Source organism: Argiope bruennichi, chromosome 5 (genome assembly GCF_947563725.1).
Source record: "Argiope bruennichi chromosome 5, qqArgBrue1.1, whole genome shotgun sequence".
Taxonomy (NCBI): domain Eukaryota; kingdom Metazoa; phylum Arthropoda; class Arachnida; order Araneae; family Araneidae; genus Argiope; species Argiope bruennichi.
In genome coordinates, this window is record NC_079155.1 from 6,808,505 (window position 1) to 6,831,425 (window position 22,921).

Sequence of the window (22,921 nt, forward strand, 5' to 3'; positions counted from 1 at the left end):
TTCCTGTTCACTGATAAAGGAAGAACACTTTCGATTTCTTAGGGTTAAAACCAGTTTTAATAAAATTTAAAAAAGTACTGTGAACTTTTTCGATTGCTTAGCCAATTCTTTCGATTGCTCCGCTAAAACCAGTTTTAATAAATTAAATAAAACCACTTCCAGTTCTAATCTTAGAATTATTTTCCTATTCACTGTTAAAGGAAGAACTCTTTAGATTGCTTTCCACGCCCTTCATGTTTTCCACTCGAAATCGGCGAATTTCTGGTAATCAACCGATCCTCGATTTCTACTAGAAATTATTACTTTAAATTCTCACAGACTAGTCGCAGCTTCGCCTAAAGCCATAAAATTATACGACAATTCCTTCTAAATAAGATATCCATTACAATGCAAATTCTCAATCGATATCGAAAACGGATTTGTTCCCGACGTTAGGGTTCACTTCTTAAAGTTAACAACCGCATTTCCTTCACTAACGGCGCTTTAAAGATCTTAAAACTTTAACGTCAAAGGAGAAACTTACTGTTCACCAGTAAAATATATTCTGTCACGAAAGCTATCCTTATTTTAAGGACAATCCTTTGTGATATCCTTAATAATTTATGCAAATGTCCTCCAGCATTAGACTCGAGAGATTTTTCACAAATGATCTGTTTAGTATTCCGATCTCCTAATTCTTCTAGAAACTGGGCTGCATTTTGAATTAAGAACTGAAATTTTAAAATAAGATAAACATTTAATTCACACCGAGTTATTTGCACAGTGGATGATTAACTTCTGTGCCTTATGTTTTCTTTAATCTTTAGTTTTCCAAGATGTCAATAAATGTGCGAATTGTCAAATATTGTAATCCCTAGATATGATTATAGATGCTCACTGTTAAGTCGGTTGGCTGAAAACATTTTTTATAAAGTTTTTTTTTGTTGAAATATGGATCTACTTGTCTTTTTAAATTCCTTGCTTTTACTAGTGTTGTATGTCAACATCATACTGTATTTGGCACAACGGCTGGTAAAGGTGCTATATCCTTTATGAAATTAATGTGCCACCCGTTTAATGACCTTGTAAATGCATAATTTCATTTCAAATAATTGTGTATTAATTCAAGAGTGGCAGCTAGGTATGTTACTAATGACGGAAATAATAATAAACGTTTCCATGGGGATTCAATGTCAATACGAAAAAAGTTACACTTTAAAAAAAAAGTTGTATTTTTTACTTAAAAATATTGTTTCAATTGTTGTTCTGAGCTCTCATACGACTATAATATAAATTTTCCCATCCCACAGTAAAGAAGAATCAGTCACAGCTTTCTTTCTGATCCTTCGTAAGTGATCCTTGCAATGGTTCTCCAGATTTCTTGTTCAAATTTCTCAGAGAAAACCCTCCCTTTTCTTTTCCCTTGAAATCTTATAAGAATATTGAGGTCTTAATCTAAAGGCCTTAATCTTTATGTATATCCATACATATTCATGCTTTATTTTTGGCCCAAAATTTGTATGCACCTGCCTCAGAGTCCAGCTGCATCTGGGACGGGACTAGTATCTTATTCCTTCGCTTATCTTTAATACATGTGCCAACAAAAATCACAGCTTAATTTTAAATGCTGTATTAATTAAAATTATATTCTGGTAAAAGCCGATATTGTTAAAATTCTTAAATTATGGAATTTTTAGACCTGGACTCTTGAACGATTAAAATGATGACAGTTAAACATCAAATTAATTTGTGCAAGCAAGACCTCCCCCATCCTTCAAATAAGAAATAAAAATAAAAAATAAGGCCGAAAACTAATACTTAGAGATTAAAAAAAGGGATATTAATCTCTTTGAACGGTTTCGTACTTGTGATGTTACTTTTAATAACACTATTCTTATTTTCTGGCGATAAGATTTTACATTTCAACGAAAGCTAGAATAGTTAGTGTTTAATTTTAGATTAAGATATATCTGAAATACTGTCAGGTAAAATTTAAATAACACAAAATCGCCACTGCGACATTTAATTATACATTTCTTTATATTTTCTCGTGAATTTCAGGGAAATATTGAAGCCTGAGTATAAAACTGATATTTATATCCGTCTGATTTTTTTTAAGGTACCAAAAAAGGGAAATTCATGATAGAGTGGCGATTCGAAATTTATTTCTACAAAGACCATTATTCATCAATTAATAAAAACTCTTTTTTATTTTATTTATTTTTGGGGGGAATTCAATGTGATATATTTGTAATAATTTGAGCTGTATATAAGATGTCTGAGTATGAAAACCCTAAATTTGTCATTCTTTAAGAAATTTTTTCTATTAACACTACTCTAACTGACGCCATTATTTTTTAAATGTTTTGCGTTAAGAAGTCAATTATATTTTAGAATATTTAGATTACTTTCTCAGTTTCTCAATCGTCTATTTTAATGGGCTCTTCTATGAACCGTTGCTTTGAAGACGATATATATTTTCATTTGTTGCTCACGCATTTTTGCAGACATCACTAGTTTTCTGTATCAGAAAGCATATTCATCAGCATTTTTGCTCGTTATAGTTAGCTCACATAAAATTCATCTAATGATTAATGAAAATGCAATATCACAGAGGCATTCTTGGGAAATTTAATGAAATGATGCATGCAAGTCAATTTATGGGACTTGACAATCAGATGATAAATGATATTGTATATGTATGCCATAGAACCATTCACTGATAGCCCTGTACTCTACAACGTCATACGCATCACCTCGTTTAGCAATATTAATTTATTTTTTACCAATGTTTTGAGCAAAAAGAAAAAAAAAAACTATTACAGTTACAGAAAAGCATGATTGGGAATTTGAGAGAAAAAACTTTTAAATTTGAATCACGTCATACTCTATGTCTTTTAGACATAAAGCGTTTCCAACTAGTGTATATATTTATGAATTAATGTTTTGAAATTTAAAAAAATCATTCTACTAATTATAGTAAATCAAATAATTTAAATTATTTTGAAAATTAAATAATATAAGTGAATAAAATTTTAATTAAATTTGAATTACAAATAATATAAGGAATTAAATAAATTGAATAGGAATTTCAAACACTTTTCAATGAGAGAATTTGAATTATATTATCAAAAAAAGTACAAATAAATGATAAATAATCATTTCAAAACTAAAAAGAATTGTTTCCATCGTTTCCAAAAACAATTACATGATGTTCTATAGTTTTCTTATTTGAAAATCACGGGTCATTTTATGTTTTTCCCGTAAATTTCACAAATGAAATGAAACTCATTCATGCAGATTTCTTTTCGATGTAGAAGAGTTTAGATGAAACTCAATTAAAACAATCCATTGTAATAAACATATAGCAAATTGTATTAAAAAAATAAAAAAAAAATAAAAAACATTTTCTTTGTAAGCTGTATTAGCCAAGTATATAATAGCTTATTGTCAAACGCTTTCTGAATATTTCCTAATCTTCAGGAAGTTATTTTAAACATTTATGTAAAGAAACAATTATAAAATTTTTTTTGAATAGATCAATGAAAAATAATAAATAAAAGGAATCATCTATTAAAATAAGTATTAGTCAGGTCTGACATCAGAAATACAATACTCTGTTAATATTCTCTCATTATCAATTAACTTCTTTTTTTTATAATTCTTTACACTGTTATACAAAAAAAATTTCTGTAAAAATGATATAAATTTCTTGAAATCTAAGAATCATATTGAGAGGAAATTCCAAGAACTGTACTGAAGATAACTGAGTGGCTTTCTTCTAAAAAGAAGTGAAAGCAAATATGCTCGGATGGAACCGGATTTCTTAAATTAAAAAATCAATATATTTATGACAGAAATTCATGGTAGGACCCTAAATAGAATAAAAAAAATCATAATTGCTATAAAAAAGTTATTCTGATGCAATTGAAAATTAAATTGTATTTGCATTTTTCAAATGTATCGGGTTTTGCCAGAAATATAATGAAGAACCCTTCTTTTATTGATTAGTGCCGGATTCTTTTTTTTTTTTTTTGGTTCGTTTCTTCTGCTTTGGTGTTCCAGATTTTTTTGGACGTCTTTTACGGTCGATATATGCTGACGTAAGCTTTGATGATTTAATCATGTACTTTGGATCTTAGTCTTACTCGGGAGCTTTTCTCCCCTCCTTTTTTTGGTTTTATTCTTACTTTATTTCCTTCTCTACCCCTTCGGGGAAGATGTGATGTCTTATTCCAATCGTTGGGTCCCATAACGAAAAGTAGATATTATTCTTCTCAAATGTAATGACTCGAAATCTGAATTAATTTATCAATTATTATTATTCTTATTTTGGAGACGTTTTTGTTCTTTAATTGAAGCAATGAATCCGATTAGGTAAACAAATAAGATTGTTGTGAATACATTCAAGAGTTATTTTCAAGTGGACACATAAAAATTATTTATTTTTAATTACTGATTGGCGAAAAATTAGAATGAGAGGAAGAAAAATTGAAGCTTCAAGATTAAAACAAATTAAGAAAAGAAAGAAATAGAAGAATGCGGATACTTGAATCGATAGTGTTCTAAAAAAGTAATGAGATTTTTGGAAAGTGATCAGCAAGTGAAATATTGTTTTCATGCTTATGCAAATTACTTAGAAAAGGAATAATAAAAAAAAGTCTTTTGTTTTATTCTGAATCTCCATAAGGAATATGAGAAAATCTCATTTTCTTTATTCACAAAATAAAATTTTGAAATAAATGAAAAAATAAAGTAATTCCAAAACAGATTTTTTTAAATAAATTATTTCCAGAAATAAAAACATTCATTATTCGATTATTGAAACATGGATTATGAAAATATTCAGTGCTTTATTTTCTCAAAAGTAATTACTTTTTTCCAATTCACTCTTTAATTTACTGTGATCACCTAAATATATTTCAACAATTTAAAGTATGTAAGATATGTTATAATGCAACTTTTTATTTAAAATTTAGAGGACTTAAAGTTTAAACTAAAAAACACTTGTTATTTAATGTATTAAACAATAAATTTTAATTATTAATTTAATAATTTCTATTTTCAATTGATTACTGAGTTGCCCTATGGAAGTTAATGCAAAGAGATGTTTGAAAATTTCTGTAACGAAGCACATTCTTTTTTTTTTATTAAAAAAAAGATAAATATTTTTAATAACAAATTTTAGGTCATCTAAAATTAATAATCAAAATTTAAAAATGTGCCTGCTAATAATTATTAATATCATATCAAAACATTAACTAATAAACGTTCATTAATTGTGTCACATCCACAAACAACTCCTCCCTCCCATCCCCATAATTAGTACCCTCACGCTTCATGGATTTCTCACTGGGGATCAATTCATTTAAGACACTTCTAAAGGATAAAACTTATTTATTTTCGCTTATAAATGTCTGAAAAACTATAATCAACCTTTTCAAAATTAATTTTTATAACATCAGCTGTTTCTAGATTTACCTAGACTAAAGTTCTATGGCGAACTTTGTGGTGTAAAGGAGAAAGTGAATTTCATTAAACATCCATGATTCATATTATGTATTACATTATATACGCATAAAATAATACTAAAGTAAAAATGTAGAACGAGTCTTGAAACCTATTTAAAAATTATTCACAGTATAAAATCATGTAACATACTTCAAAGGCAACTCTCTGCTTTTTATTATTTAAGTATATTAGGTAGTTCATATTCTGATTCATCTTATTAAATTGAGAAACGTTGCATATTCTTTTGAAGATTCTGGAACAATTCTGGGACTTGAAAGAAGAAAACCTATAAATTGTTTATAAACAAAAATCAAACCACCAATTTCTATTCTGACATAGTAAGGTTGTAAAATTTTTCCTCAGTGTTTGATGTAACAAATTAAATCCGATTCTAACTTAAAAATGCAGATAAATGACTAAATCATTAAGAAGATGTCTGAACAAGTTAAAGCATTCAGCTGTAAGCCAATTCTTTGGGAAAACAATAGAAAAAAATCGATTGAACAATGTTTCCAAAATATAGCATGCCACAAATGAAATTTAGATAAAAACAATTTCGTAAATAATATTTGCAAAAAAGAAAAATTCTTAAAAATAAATTTGATACAAAGTTTGTAAATTTTATATCCTTGTAAAAAAAGTTTTCTTTGTTTCCTTTGATAAACAACAACATAATAATAAAATAAATATAATAAGCAAAAAGAGCAAATCGAGATCCAATCATGTTTAGATAGGAAGGCAGAATTCAATGAAGGTGGGAAGCCTGACTACAAGTATTTGTCAAGTACTTAAGAAGTTCTTAAGTACTTGTCAAGTACTTAAGAAGTATTCGATAGTCTAGAATGAGAAAACCCAAAAATTGTCTTATGAAATCATGTTCGTATTTGGAAGTACTCATTGGCGCGAGCGTTTATTTTCAGTTATGAAAAGAAATAAGTCTCCAATTTGTTCAACTATTATCGATATTCATTTGGATCAATTTTGAAAAAATACCCAGAATATTTCCCAATAAAAAGAAATTAAGAAGAAATGTCGAGAAATCCATATTTCAATAAAATTGAATTTTTTGTTTCATCGTCTCATAGACTTAGTTGATTTAGACCATTCATCTATTTCAGCTAGTTGTCCCTGAATTATACAATGATAAATAAACGCAATCAAATTGTTTAATTTTAAAAAAGTTTTAAAATAGTGAGTCAACGAAATGCTCCAATTAATAACTGACAAAATTCGAATAAAAAATAAGTTTCTCGAAAATGATAGCATAATTAAGACTGCTTTTTTTATATTGGACTAATATGAAACCATGTAAACACCGTCAATATTTTTCTATGGCACATTCAACAGAAAATAAATTAGCTCTGATCAGCAATGCATACAATAAACTAACAATTCATGAGAAAAGTAATACATTCCATACGCATAACAAAAATGGTTTATTGATTTGCATTTCTCGTTACTACCGTGGAATTTTAACGAACTGACCTTCAGAGTTGGAAAGCTAATAATTTCTTGGAAAGCTAAAAATCCAATACGTAGAATTTTTCGAGTGTCGAGTGTCTTCAAGAAATAGAAAGAAATCTCGTACTATAAAATATTTCTACTTTATTGACTTATTCTTTATCTTCTTTTATTCTTTATACTATCTATTGTTATTTTTATTTGAACTTTGTTATTTTGGTGTAGGGATATTCATAAGTTTTTGTTATTTTTCAGTTATTACTAGTATAAAAATTAAGTCAGCTTCAGAAGTTGATATTCATCTGAACATAAGCGTTTAAATGTAGTATATATAAACGGAGATTTGTTTTTTTACCATTTAGGCAGAATATGCATAGCAAGAAAAAAAAATGCTTTTTTCTTCAGAAAAAGTAAATAATAATAATAATTATTATCTTAGACTAGAAAGTTAAGATTTAAAAGCATTAATGTATAAATTAATTATTATCTCAACATTTTACTTCAAATCCTCTAAATGTAATAGATTTTAAAAAAATTTCTAATAGCCTAGATTTATTAAATTCCTCAATTGACTTTGATTATTTTTGTTCATAAACGATTTCCATTAATTATTCAGCAATCTTCATTTACCTTTCTGATCTCTACCAGTATTGATATGCAAAAATAATTCTATTTTCTTTCCCTGCGTAATTTCTCAAAGCTTAACGATTCTTGAAGGAAAGAAACTTTGAAACAAAAAATTGCTATTCCCTTTACATGAATGTAGGTATAAGTGTCCGAATTAATCAAATAAATCACTTTCACCAATACTAAAAAAATTGATAAAATGTGATTTATTTTTATAAACTTATAATTTTAACTATACCATGTTAATGATCCCATGAGTCTCGTGATCTTTTCCCTCTCTCATAATTTTCTAACTTAGAACATATTTACGATTTAAATGACTTTGTCGAGGTGGGAGACGAAATATGCAACTTTCAACAATAGAACAATGATATCATAGTAGTTTATTGTTTCAAAGGAATATGAGAATTGGGGAAAAAGTAATACGAATAAATTCAGACACCTTTACATTAATTACATTTCAGCCATTATTTAAAACAATATACATAAAATTGAATTATCATATCTCGTAATTAATTATCATCAATTGTCTTGCTTTAAACACAATTGAATCAATTACAAACAACATTTGAAAAATAAGATTTTCAGTGGGAAAAGTGTATCTTCATAATTCAGTACTACATCAGAAAGAAAAATTGCAGGATTTCCTGAAGGTTTAAATAGTTTAAATTCGGCGTAATGCCGTTTTTTAAGGAATGGCGATGATGATTAAAATTTTGATGAATGCCAGGTCGATTTTGATTCTTTTCATATCATGCATTATATTTCATCACAGAAAATAATATTATTTTTTACTTTTTATTGCAGTCAATCAATTATTTTTGTAATCTATAGTTTTTTATATCAGCAGAGTTAATTTAAAATAATATGACTTCTAAACGTCTTTGTAAATTAGACTTAAAAGTTGTTTACAAAAACTGCTCTTTTTTTATTATCAAATTAACCTGGTTCTCAAATGTCACAGAGAGTAGTTCTGAATTATCGAATTAATTAAAGAAAAAGACACATGAAATCAATTGCGCTGAACGAATTTTATAAATTGCAATTCCATTATAGCACGACAAGTGAGCTGTATAAATAAATCATTGCAGTTTGAAATGCAGTAAGGCAGATAAAATGTCAAGTAGGTGGAGTAACAACAATCATTGGGGCTTTAAATGTTAGTGTTCACAGGAATTATCGTCTAAAGTTGTACACACTTTGCATGCTATTATGCATGCAACGATTCCGTTTTGCTATTGTTAATGCATATATAACATGGTGTATGCCTTTTTTTTACTTAAGTGAATGGCAAAGAGCCCTTGCAACTATCGCCTTTGCGTTTTTGCTTACATGTTCTATTGAAAAAACTTTTTAATCTATACATGACCTTTCCTTAGCATTTATCTGATTAAATTCCCCCCCCCCCTCCACTATAAATGATAAATTGGTAACTGAAATATTTAACCTTTAGTTACTAAACAATAAACGAGATATTTGCAAATAACTCCGGGTGGTTCCATATTCCTGTCGTGAAAATAAGCAAATTGCGTTTGCAGAAAACTTCTGAAAAGTGTAAATAATTTCTATCAATTTTCCCAACCCTTGTACTGAGTTGAAATCCGTTTCAAATTAGCAACAATATGTATTCCGTTAGCAACTCCCTACCTAGCAATTATTTTTAATTAAAATCCAATTTGGATGCTGCGATGGTAGGTTGTGGTGGCAACCCAATTAACCAAAGTTGAAAAGTAATTACAGACCACAAAAGCTCATTGGTGCATTTATAATACTCCACCTTTGATTTTCGCTACAATTTTTTCTCATCCCCTGCGTGCTCTGCAGAAGACTTCCCCTCATTTACACTTTCGCGAAAGCATGAAAATAAAGAAAGTAAAGAAAAAAAAGTTGAAGCGCTTTGTGAAAAAATAAAACGAAGAAATCACCAAATGAAATGCCATTACGGTAATTATCTCATTTAAGTGCCCCCCCCATCTGAATAGCCTGCTGTATAGGCGGCACTGTCCTTTTTTTCTTTTTTCTTCTTTATTTTCTTTTTTATAACTGATATTCGCCTTTATAGTTTACTTTTTAAGAGTTCACTCCAGCAAATAACATTAAAGCCGTTAAATGGGCCCCTCAATTATGCTTATCCAAACAATTTCAACTTGTTCCTGGAAACGCTTAAATTACTTGCTGAATGCGTTCACGAGATTCTGCTGATAAGCAACGCCCTTCCTCACTTTACCTTCTCTTTGGCTTTCTTGTTTTTATATTTTAATCGTGATTTAAAATGGATTTTAAGCAAAAGTAAAAAAAGCAGTCTTTAAGTCGGTTGGTCGCCAGATTCAAAATGTAGATATGGATTCAGAAATGCTTCTTTTTTTCTTAACTTTTATTTCTAAGGCCGTTATTAAAGGTCTGAGCAAAAGGGGAAAAGTTTAATGAAGTCGGTGAAGAAGACATTAGGTGGTTGGAAATCGAATTTATCTTTCGAAAGAGGGGGGAGGTGCTTTACAACAATGGGCTATATTTGACTTTGTTTTGAAAACTAAATTTTCATTTAGAGTTCATTTAAAAAAAATTAATCGTTTCGTTAAGGTAACTGTAAATATCATACAATAATATTTATCTTTTCATATTTAATTTGCGTGGAGGAATGATTCTACCGTGATTAAAGAGCGTAAATAAAAGTTGAATGAATTTCAATTAATAAAGAAATATTATCCAAATTAAATAATTAACAATTTAAAAGAAAGAATAGCGGGGTAATTTAAATGACTTCTTGCAATAAAGAAGAAATAGGAAGAAAGCAATTTTTTTAAACTTTTTATTAAATAAAATAAATATATTAAAGGTGTGTAATTTTAAGAGATTATTTTTTATTTCTCAAAATCAAACCCACCACCCCAATTGCTGATCACTTTCGGTTTTACTGTAGGAGACCGCGTATTTGTGTCTATAAATTACGGCAGAATTATAGCATTCATATATAATTAAGTGAAATTTAGTCAAATATTTTATGCTTTCAATTATGTTATGACTGTGCTATTTTTTCTAATCATTATCTTTTCGCCTAATTATATCTTAAAATTCCAAAATATTTCCTAATAATATTTTTATTGACATGGGGATTGTAAAAGATGAACAAATTTCAGATTTCTTTTTTCTTTAATAATCAAATTATTAAGAATATTTTTTAGCTTCCGTTTAATTTTATACTCAATTTTATACAGCATATTCACAGCATCTATATAAATTAAGAACCATATTTGCAAAGAGAATGTTTGTTAAATATTTCCAGACGCTTTAAAGCCATACATCTTGTCATTTTTCAGGCAGAAAAAAAAATAAGAATAATTAAAAATGCCGATGTTAAACTTGTGAACTGGACATTTTTCATTGCATCATTTCCCAGGGAGGAATGTTGATAATTAAAAATATTCTACTAGCATTCTCAAAATAGATTTTTTTCAAAATTTTCAAAGATTAATTTTTGTTTAGTGGAAAAATAAATGTTTTTAACTTTTACCGTATGAAACCGAATAGGCTTTATATTCGGCTTAAAACATTTATAGTTAAAAACATTTATTTTTCCCTATGTGTTCATTTGAAAGGAGAGGCTTTACTTTCTAATCGTCGCAGAGTTTACGATCTTAAATTCTGATGCGGTATTCATAAATATCTGTAATATTATTAAATCAAAGAGAAATTATTATTATTATACATAACTTATTTCAAGAAGAAACACCTTAAGATTATAGTATATAAAAATAGTATAAAATAAGGATTTGAAATCTTTATCAAGGCCATCCTCGAACAGAATTCAAACCTTCGATTTTTTTCTATAGTTTTGTTTAGCCTGACAATCGTCTAAAAAATTTAACCCCCGAAATCCAAAGAAAATGACGTTTCAGGAATAAAAACAATATTGTACAATACAGAATATAAATACACAAAAACCCCTCAGAAACAAACAAACAAACAAAAATTAAGAAACTCAAACTTTGTAAGCTCATCTCAAATCATTTTTTACCTTTTTTCTGTTATTATTATGCCACTGGAATTTAAAAAAGAAATTATTTAAAGAATATATTATATTAAGATTTTTTTTTATTTAAATTGATCAGTCTCAAGGGTTACGGTGGCTGGGTCGCAAGGTTTCGGCTGTGGGACTGGAGGATTCCACGTTCCGAATATGCTCCTATGAGCGAGTGTGGTCCAAGCTAAATCTGACCCTACCGAACTGTAATCCCCTAGATTCAGTGCATCCTCGTCTTCTAACCGTAGTTCAAATTTTCGAGGTCAGTTCTAAAACAGCCCCAGAGTTGTTTGAAGACGGGGCGTTAATATAACTAAATTAAAAGACATTGCCTGCATTGCACTTACATATTATGATATTCGCTTAAATTAAAGTAACCAGAGTGATCAAGCCTAATAATTTCTTTTTCTTATATGTATCAATTTTTTTCTCAGTGAAGAAGGTTTTGTTTCTCGAAACCTGATAAGGTATCTCTGATCAGTGTTGTAACTACTAGGTGCCTGGACTAACGGAAGGAACACGCTGGCTTAGTGGGCCATGACTCCAATGTTAAAATGACATGATCATATCAACACTATTGCTATTATACCTTTCAAAATTGAAAAACGTGTTCCTCTTGAACATTTGATGGTGGCATCCTATTGCCTTCATTGCATCAATACCTTTAAAGCAAGAGCAAGTTCCAGTTTTCCAAACTATATTTACTGGAGGATTTATCATTTTCACTTGAGGTATCACTTTTTTTGCATTCGGGGATATTTTCCAAGATACAATTAAAAATTTTTTGATGAAATTCCGAAGCATGAAGGATGTTACAGGTATCAGATCTCAATTCTGGTCATATGAATTAATAATTTCGATTTCATAAGATTCATTTGTGAATAGAGACGCTCTAAAATATATCAACCACATATTGGGCTTGCAATCTGAAACTGCATAAGAAAAACTTTTTTTCAAGGAATTTTGAGGAAAATATTCATAATATTTGATATATTACTGTTGAGCATAGAAAGGGAAAAAAATATTGGTTGCTTTGAGAACTACTTAGTTCGAATCTTAATATTCTGCGTAGCAAAATTTTGTACAATTTTCAATTCAAATTGTTAAATATAATTTACTCTTTGATGCAATGATTTAAAATCATTTCGAATACTACGCGCTTTGCCTTAATATCTTTAGATAGATAAATACAGAAAATCGACTACATTAAAACGTGAGACGAAATTTACATCAAATCCATCAACAAACCGTCATCAAAGTAACATCGTAAAATTAACTACACAAAGCCTTAATTCATTTATATCGATGAAAACATAATTCAAATGATCAAAGAAGTATCTGAATTATATTTTCTATAAAGTTTGATGCATATAAACAAGACAAATAACATTAAGAAACGTCTTATAATAACATCATAACAAAAACGCAACTTAATAATAGCATGAAAAAATGCATACCCTGCATAAATACCATGCATTTACTAAACAAAAATAAAAATACCATGCATTTCACTAAACAAAATATAAGATATAAATATGATATTTTAAAAGAGAACATTGCATTAAGATGATTAAAATGTGTTTATTACAATTCCAAACCAATTTATTAAAAGAGCAGATCGATGGAAACCGTTATGAAACATCTGTGTCATAGTACTGATTGCAAATAAAACCAGTATTGTAACACAGATTGCAAATAAAAATGAGCAATCTCCTAAAATTCTTTTGAAATCTCATAAGCTTTCACAAATTCCTTTTGTTAAACAATATAATTATCAAGATTATTAATATTATTTGCAAGAATGGTTAAGAGAATATTTCCTTTCTTCAACTTCAATTTGAATAAAGCACCAGACACAATTATCATTTAAGCGTACTGAAACAACGAAAATAAAATGAGTCATTCCTTTATAATACGATTAAATTAAAAGAAAAAGCACCAACTCGTAAAACGAGGTAATATACTTAATTCCTTTTCTCATAATACGAGTTTTTATACTTCCTACTGAAGGAAATATGGATTTAATACAACTATAGCTAAAAAGAATCAAATAGGTTTAGACAACAGCGTATTTGAAATCTTTTTCTCAATTAAATAAATGCGATGCTTTATCTATCAAATCCGCAATGAAAAGCTTTTTCGGTTTTATTTTACTTTTTATAAATTCCTTTTTTATATTACGAAGACGCCTTTTTCTTAGTGTTTGCTTTAGATAATTCTTAATGGTTTTTTTAACCTTTTTACAACCATTATATAATTTATTATTTGAAATGAAAGAATGTTTCAAATTGCGTTTGTTTATTTATTTTTACTATTTCTAGGGATTAAGATATCGAAATACTAGAAATTTTAAATTAAATATCTTATGTCTAAAATTAGTTTCTCTTACATGCAAATCATTCTTTAAACTTTTTTATCACACTGCTTTTAATTTTATTTATTAAAAAAATATTTAATATGAACTAACATTTGTTGTATTGTTAGAAATCTGATATTTCACGCAGATAATAATGTATATAATATGAAATTAATATTCAAGGTCTATTTATATTATCTGAATACTTGATATTTGTACTCCTTTCTAACCTTTATAATGGATATATAGGTTACCACTAAAGTGCAGGAAAGAGTGAATCTGCAGATTATCTAGCTAATCTGCACATTAAGGACGGTAATCTGTTAAAGTGCTGAAAATTATTTCATTTCCCAAATTACCTAAGTAATCTGCGAATTACTTAAATAATCTGCACACTACCTTCTAGCCACTCGTTAATTTGCACATTACCTACTAGGCATTCGTTAAAGGGAAAGTGAGATTTTTTCTTGAACAACAGCAACTTTTCTGTAAGCTTAAATTAAATGCTGGTAATTTATTTTTTGATATCTGAAGAATCACGTTAATACAATTGAGAAATCAACACATTGATAAAATCAATTATCAATCAATTAAAATATTTCAATGCATAGATCAAACGGTAAATATAATTGTAACTAAGGAAATTGATATAATATTTATTTATTTTTCGATATCTCGCAGTCAACAAACACATTTTAGTTTTGAATTATTCCATAATCTTGAGATGTTCCTTCTTAGAAACTTTTATTCATTTCACATCTTCAATTACGGAATCATACGCTTTTTTTTTATTATTATTAAAACACTATTACATTTTGAATCTTCGCTAAAGAGGTTTGCGAAAAAGTTTTTCTTCATTTTACTCATCAATTCTGTGCTTACTTGCATACTTGGAGGCAATTTTGTTGCTTTTAAAAAATTACTAGGGAAATCCATGATCTAACAGGCAGAAACGAATTTGAAAACAGAAATAGCTATGCTATACACTGGCAGCAGACTCAATTCATGAGAAATAAAAGCAACCGGCGACAACCAGACGCGGGCGAAACCAAACTAAAAGTGGAGAGGGGGAAGGGGTCGGGAAAAGAAATGTGTGAAACAAACTTTTGAATTGTAACGATACGGAAGCCGTTAATGTGTACATTACCTAGTTAAAATGCTGAAAACTTTTGATTCCTCACTTTAGCAAATCAGTTAATCTTCAGATTAGCTAAGTAATCTGCACATTAACGGCTTTCGAATTTTAACGGTAACATATACAAATAGTCAGAAAGAAATCAAATGAGATCGGATTAAATCAGGTTAAATCAAACTTCCCTGCGTTTAATAATTTAGCGCAGGAACATATAACGAGAATATCACGTGTACCTGATAGTGATGCAAGAAGAAAATATAGATTTATTAAGATAAATAAAAAAGAATATAAAGATTCATTTTATTTTATATTAAAAGAATTCTTGTCTCCTGACAAATTCATTTTCTCAGGAGATGCTCACAATGGCTGTCTCTTACAAATACATAAGATTAAAAGTGCCGAAGCATTGTCCAGAGAAGTCCTTCAGATATACGTGGCCTTCAACAACTGTTAATAAAATATCTTCATACGGGATTGAGCTGTTTCCTACAGGGGAATTTTCACAGGTTAAAATTAGGCCTAGAGAACTTCCTTTCCTATCTATCCTTTTCCATCTTTAAAAAAGAATCATTTCATGGTGAAATACTTCCGTTTCGAAATCTCCAATGAACAATAAATTGTCCATTTTAGTGTATTTTAAATAATAAACAAAAGCAAAATATACAGCAAAAAAAAGTATCACTGTACATTTTCTTCATGCTTGTGCCAAGTCTTTTATCGATACAATTATTATTTATACTAATTCTCTTCAGGCTAAATACCGCCCATTGACATGTATATACGATATGCTCCCTATCTGAACTTACTTAATAGATTCAGGCATCCTATAGTTTGGTAAATCTGACAAGCTTGAAAGTTTTCAGAGATTCTTTCTGTTTTTTTTTTTTTTTTTTTTTTTTTTTTGAATAAGTAAAAAAATTTAAGGAGAGAAAGACAGTAAAAGTAAGATATTAGGACTCACTTTTCTTATATCATTCTTTCAATGACAAATACAGCCACCGGAATTCTGGTAGTTAAAATAAATGGAAAAATGTTAGAAAGGTTAATTTTATCTTTAAAAAAAATTGACCACATTAGAGGAAAAGATTAAAGATTGTTTCAATTTGATTTTTTTTAATGCGCGACATATAGAAACTGAATAATAGAATATGCAGTTTTGGAAAACTGCAAGATCGGAACAAAGCTGGATGGAAAATTATCTACTACTGAAAGGTATCTCAGATTTTGAACCGTTATCACGATAGAGCTTAAAAAATGATGTAAAATAATATGCATTACATCACTTTCATAAATAATTATTTGATTTATGTAGTTGCATCATGCATTAAAAATACTGTTACGGCTATAAAACTTTTCTGAATCTTTTGTTATTCTGCTTCATTATCATTCTAGAATTGTCACTGATTGCTTTGCCTGTATGTCCCAGAGAATAAAATTACAATTCCCCGAATCACAGCATGTTCGCTGGACTGTATAGTTAATTTGTGTATTTGTATTTTGAATAAAAACTGTTATTTTGAATCCATTTCATTAAAGATATATTTTGATTTATTAATTTTTCATAAAAAAGTAATAAATATAATTAAAAATAAGTAAATAAATTCAATAATAATTGTTACATATTTGACAGTAATTTGTAAGAAATGACTTTAATCAAAGAAATAACTTTGAATGCTAAATACTTTTTTATGAAAAAATAATCAATGCTAGAATATTTTCATAAATACTATAAAACGCATTTGAGGTGCTGAAAAATGAACTTCCCGGCATTTCTTTAAATTAACGCTTTGGTTTATTAAGTATTACAAGAAAATTCTGCTACTTTTCTTTTGAAAGAATGAAGTCAAAATCATCGGCATTACTTAATCAATTTATGTAAAAATATCGTATTTTTAAAATTATATTTGGCACTGCATTGCACTCTTTATATATATATATATATATATATATATATATATATATATATATATATATATATATATATATGTGTGTGTGTGTGTGTGTGTGTGTGTGTGTGTGTGTGTGTGTGTGTGTGTGTGTGTGTGTGTGTGTGTGTGTGTGTGTGTGTGTGTGTGTGTGTGTGTGTGTGTGTGTGTGTGTGTGTGTGTATGTGTGTGTATGTGTGTGTAAAAAGATACATCTTTTCATGCTGCTATCGAATCATTCGAGAATGACTTTCATCACATTACATTTTCGTTCCAGAGAGCAAAGCCAAAATCATTGGTGGCCCCACGCTATATATCAACAGCGGCAGCACCATCAACCTGACATGCTTGGTGATGGAGAGCCCAGTACCGCCAGACTATGTGTTTTGGTACCACAACGGTAAGGTGATCAACTACGATTCTCCTCGTGGCATCAGCGTGCATACAGAGAAGGCCCAGCGCACCACCAGTAAACTCCTGATCAGCAATGCTCAGCCCAGCGATTCCGGCAATTATTCCTGTGTACCTTCCAATGCTGAACCCGCCGCAATCGGATTGCATGTACTCAATGGTGAGTTTATTATCCCGGAGATACTTGCAATTACAAAGGTGCCATTTATCAGCGGATTTAAATCCGGCCAATTCGCATATGCCTTTGAGAGCGCCCAGAGGGCCGGCCGATTAATAATTAACTGGTAATGGAATTTTTGCTGAAAATTATGGATCCAATTTAAACAGATTCGATTAACTTATTAGACTAAATCATATTTTCAAAGCACATTATGTATATACATACATATATTCTGTGAAAAATAAAATGGTTTTAAATGATTACATAAACAACTAAATTAAATATGTTTTGGGAAATAAAATTATTTCAGATAGAGAAATAATAAAAAAATTACTTGTGAAGTTCAAAAAATTCTATTTTTTGTACACGATTACGTAGTATTAATTATAAACTCTAATATAAATAAAATCTTATTAAGTGAAATCTCTATTTGATTTATTAAAGGCCAGGAGGAGAACTTTTAAAAAAGAATGAAACTATTGATTTACTATTGTTCATCTTTCAGGCCTGAGTCATATTAAATAACGATTATATTTTAGTATTATATGATTAATATCATGTATTTGCTCTCTCAGCTGTCACACTTTAGCGCAAAATTAATTGTTTTATATCCAGACTTCAAGGAAGTGTTTTTTATTATTTTTCTACTAAATCTATAAACATGTCGTTAAAGCAAATTAGTATATTCATTAATAAAACTGAAACAGCTTTAAGTTTTATTTTATTTTATATACTGCTATGTATTTCATAAGCAAAATGTTATTGGAGATAAAATGCTCTAATATAAAATTAATAGGGTAATTATTATAACAAAAGATAAATAATCAAAGGTCTGTCTTGGAAATTAAATACTTGCAAAACTATTTATCCATTTTGTAATTATAATCTTCATAGAAATAAATATTTCTATAATTTTATTATATACTTTTTTACATTACCATCAAATAGTGATCTATAAGTAAGCTAAATGTTTCGTCTATGAATAACTGTCAGTCAATAAATGGCTGCCAGTAATAGTTTATTCATACGACGAACATATGAGGACTAGGGCTTTTTGTTCTACCTTTGATTGACCATAAAAGAAAAAAAGAACAAAGAACGAAACAAATTATTTTAATTAAAATTTCTGAACAAACATGCTGATATTTCGATATGCTCATAATTCGACATTCGGAAGATTGAAGAATTTCTCTTATCGATTTACCAGTTTACTGTTCCAATTTCAGAAGAAGGCTGCCGCCAATGATATGAGACGGGCCTTAACGTTCTTTTGAAGCTAGCTTTTCAATAATGTGGAAAGAGGAATACCTATTCATTTTCCAAAGTCGACATTTCGACTTGCTGACGGATAGCTCTTGACTAGTATTCCAGGGTTTAACATTTCTTGATCAAAATATATCATATAATATTCTACAAAAATATATTATGAAAATCAACTCTCCATTAAAATTAATAATCCAAATATTTTGCAAAATAAAGAAGTCATGTGATTCTGCTAATCTAAACACACGATAAAGGAGAATTTATATTGCTTTAAATATTATTTTGAAAACTCTAAATTTCTTAAATTACATTTGCTCTTGATAATATTTTATTTAATTTTAAAATTATGATAGTTTTTGAATTTTTCTAATTTACAATGCTTGATAGTAATATACTTTTCTCTTCTGGGAGAAAATCCATTTTCATAAAAATGTGTTACTTGATATAAAAGTGATATTTGATACGTAAAATAGATACAGATTAGGTTTTATACATCATATATGTGTTTTATCATGTTTTGTACATAAAAGTGTGGATATATTTTTACACTATTAGACTCATTCTTTTCTTCTTATTTCGATAATCTTCATCGAATGTCATTTTATAACATATAAAACTCGTCATTTTATAGTATAAATTCCTGACATATAAAACTAGTAAACAATGATGCAATAAAAGTTTTGTTTTCTTTTTTAAAAAAGTATTTTTACTCATATTATATATTACGGATTCATTTTTTTAACAATTTTGTTTTGAATTCTGCACATAGTTGTTACCCTAACAACTATGTGTAGTGACTTTGTGCTTCAATTCCATTGTTTTGACCTATTATAAAAATATTTTTACTCATTTTATATATTACGGATTCATTTTTTTAACAATTTTGTTTTGAATTCTGCACATAGTTGTTACCATAACAACTATGTGTAGTGACTTTGTGCTTCAATTCCATTATTTTGACCTATTATAAAAATATTTTTAGTCATTAAATCATTTATTTGTTGTTTTTAGGTGAACACCCCGCTGCAATGCAGCATGGCAAGCACACGTCTTCTGGATCTGGTCTTCCAGCGTCTTGGGACATCCAGTTGTACCTGATCATGAACATTGCTCTTCTAATCTTCAATAAACGGTGATAACCTAAGCCGAGGGGCTTATTTTTACATGCAATAGAGTTAAGGAAAAATTTAACAAACTGCATCTCCAATCAGAAAAATAAAATAAAAATTTATGTACACCGCCATTACGACTATATCAGAAACCATGGACTTGCCGTGCCATCTATCGACGAGTTAGAAAAGTCACAATTGAGAGAAGTGAATGTGCTCGAATGAAATGGAAAAATCGATCCATTTTGAAGAACTCTTCTGGATTCGTTGTGCCATCTGTACAGTACAGTGGGAACTAAACTTCTCCTGCAATAAATTCCACATACATTTATCTATCTACTTCGATTCATAAACATTGATTTCGGAGAGAAATTATTATGAATTGTAATAAAACTTGTAGAAACGCCCAGTTTGATCTAAGAAAGACTGACGGTAAGAGAGATTGTTAGATCGCACAGAACAACTTTTGAAACTACAAAGTGAGACATTTTTTTTTCGTGATAATTGTGCAGGTACTTTGTAAAGTGAGCTTAAGAGATGGCTTCAGACAATGAATATTATAACTCTCACGTGTCTCGGTTTTGATTGAACAAAAAATTGCATACCTTCTAACTGTAAAGTTATTTACAGATGATAATAAGACTTTGGACACATTTTTTTGGCCGAAAGATGATATTGCGTTTACATGTGTTAAATAATAAACGTTGTACTTAAAACGAACTGTATACCCCTGTAGAATATTCAAATATAAATATATATAAAACCTATTGAAAAATTCTCACTTTGTATATTACGAGCAGCTGGCTCACTGCTCGTTTTATGGACACAATGTATCCGTTTAATTTATTGTACAAGTACTTTAGTTCATTTCAAAGCCTCCCATGTTAACATTTTTTAATGTTTTAGCAAAATTAAATCAGTGACAGTGCTCTTCGCAAAGTTCGAAAGGCAACAATCATGAAAGTGTGCTCATTGATTCAACTGTACAATTCGTAACCCAAGTAGCACAAGATATTTTGCAATATTTTTATCAAATGTTGTGCAACCTATATAATGTGCACTTCTTAAAATTATTGTATAATATATCGTGGTACTTGGAAAAGACTATGTAAATTTCTGCACAATCCGGCCCCATGTTCCATCTATAAATGCGGGTGGTCATTTAATTTAAATATCACTAGAGGGTCCATGGAAACATTTTAAAGGAATTGGTGTGATTAATGAATTACTGTTAATTCCCAAATAAATGTTATGTTTTTCAGTTCCTAATTGTAATGTGCTATTTATGTTGTTAATTTTTTTGAGTACCAACGTGTATGTAAATATTTCCCAAGAAATAACTGAAATTAAAATAACTTTTTTCGCAAGCGTGTTTTATTTCTTTCACATGAAAACAGTACTTAGCAAATTCGTTTTTTTTAATAAACTCGTCAAATTATTTAAAAATAATATTTTATCATTCAACTGTAGATTTATAAGAATATTCATTTTAAAATATCCAAACGAACTAACTATGCAAAATTTATTAATTTTTTTTTTAAATTCAAATGACATGAAATTGATGCATATTTAAGTTTTCGTGATTTACTTAACACTTAAGAGAAAATGCAGGACGTTGTTAATTTTACTGTTCAATACTTAAATTTCACAAAAAATCTATCAGATTACCTACAGTAACATTGAAACTGAAGAATTACATATTTTTAATGTATTTAAGTAGTTTTTATTAATAATAAACTGCAATTGTAAAAATAAGTGAACATTTAAATAAAAATATAAAACAACAGTAAAGAAAATTCTATTTAATTGTTTCTTTGTAAGCTTTATAAAAGCATCTGTTACTTATAGCTATCACACTGTAGTTATCGTACACTGAAAACATTTATTAAAAAAATATTATTTAATTGAAATTTTCATCTTTAGAATAGAGATTATTCTTTTTACTTAACATATTCTTCCTTACTTTTTCGTTAGCTAACATCGTTCCTTCAATTACAGGCAATTCTGGTGAGAAAAATACAAACATATTTATATGATGAATTCCTCCAATTTTCTACCTATCCTATCAGCAATATTCAATAAATGCACTTAAGTTTTCACTATTAAATTAAAAATTCAGATAACATTGTTAACTGCATTATACAAATATGATTATGCTTGCAAATATATCAAGTATATTTATAAATATTGATATAACTTTAGTTATTTTTCCCAATAATTTCCATAAAAAGGTATTTTTCCTAATAATTTTCAAATTACCTTTGTAGACTGAAATATATACGAAGTAACAAGAAATTATCTCTTCTGAATTTAAGTCTTTAAAAAATATGATATATCGCTCTTTTTGATCATCTGAAGAACTGCTTTTGTTAGATTCTTTCATTTGCTACCACTATAATTCCTTCATTAAATTCAAAACAACCATTATTTTTTTTTCATTAAATTCAATATAATCATGATACATTCATCACATTCAATGTGGACATTATACTTTTATTAAATTCAATATATCTATAATTCATTCATTATTTTCAGTGTAACTATAATCCTTTCATCAATTCAAATATGTCTAAAATTAATTAATTAAATTAAATTCAGCTATTTTCCTTTCATTAAATTCAATATAGCCATGTTTTAATCATTTGTAAAAGAGGTAGCAATGATTTCTTCCTTAACAGAAAATATGCATCTCTAATTCCTTCAAATTGTCCATAGATCTTATCTTTCATTCAAAATAATTAATAGTAGTCATGATTCAAACTGTAAAACAAATAAATAAAGAAACAATTAATTATTAAATTGAGAGTAATTATTAAATTAAGATTAATTATTAAATTAATTAAAAATTCTACATGCATGTTAGCGAAGTAAGAAAAACACTTAGCATGGATTGCAGAACGTTGTATCAACTCTTAAACAAATGAAAAAAAATTCTAACGCAATATCTGTGCTGCCCAACATTT

The 22,921-nt window shown here is 28.5% G+C and overlaps 1 protein-coding gene across 2 annotated transcripts in view; it reads left to right on the plus strand.

The window, feature by feature from the left end:
• The window catches only part of LOC129969387 (hemicentin-1-like), a 423,763-nt gene extending 402,470 nt beyond the window's left edge, over positions 1-21,293 (plus strand). For both annotated transcript variants that reach the window (XM_056083948.1, XM_056083949.1), the window contains 2 exons: positions 17,293-17,586; positions 19,861-21,293. In XM_056083948.1, coding sequence (XP_055939923.1) covers positions 17,293-17,586; positions 19,861-19,985 — 419 coding nt within the window. In that variant the 3' untranslated portion in view covers positions 19,986-21,293. The remainder of the gene's footprint in view (positions 1-17,292; positions 17,587-19,860) is intronic.
• The last annotated feature ends 1,628 nt before the right edge of the window (positions 21,294-22,921 follow it).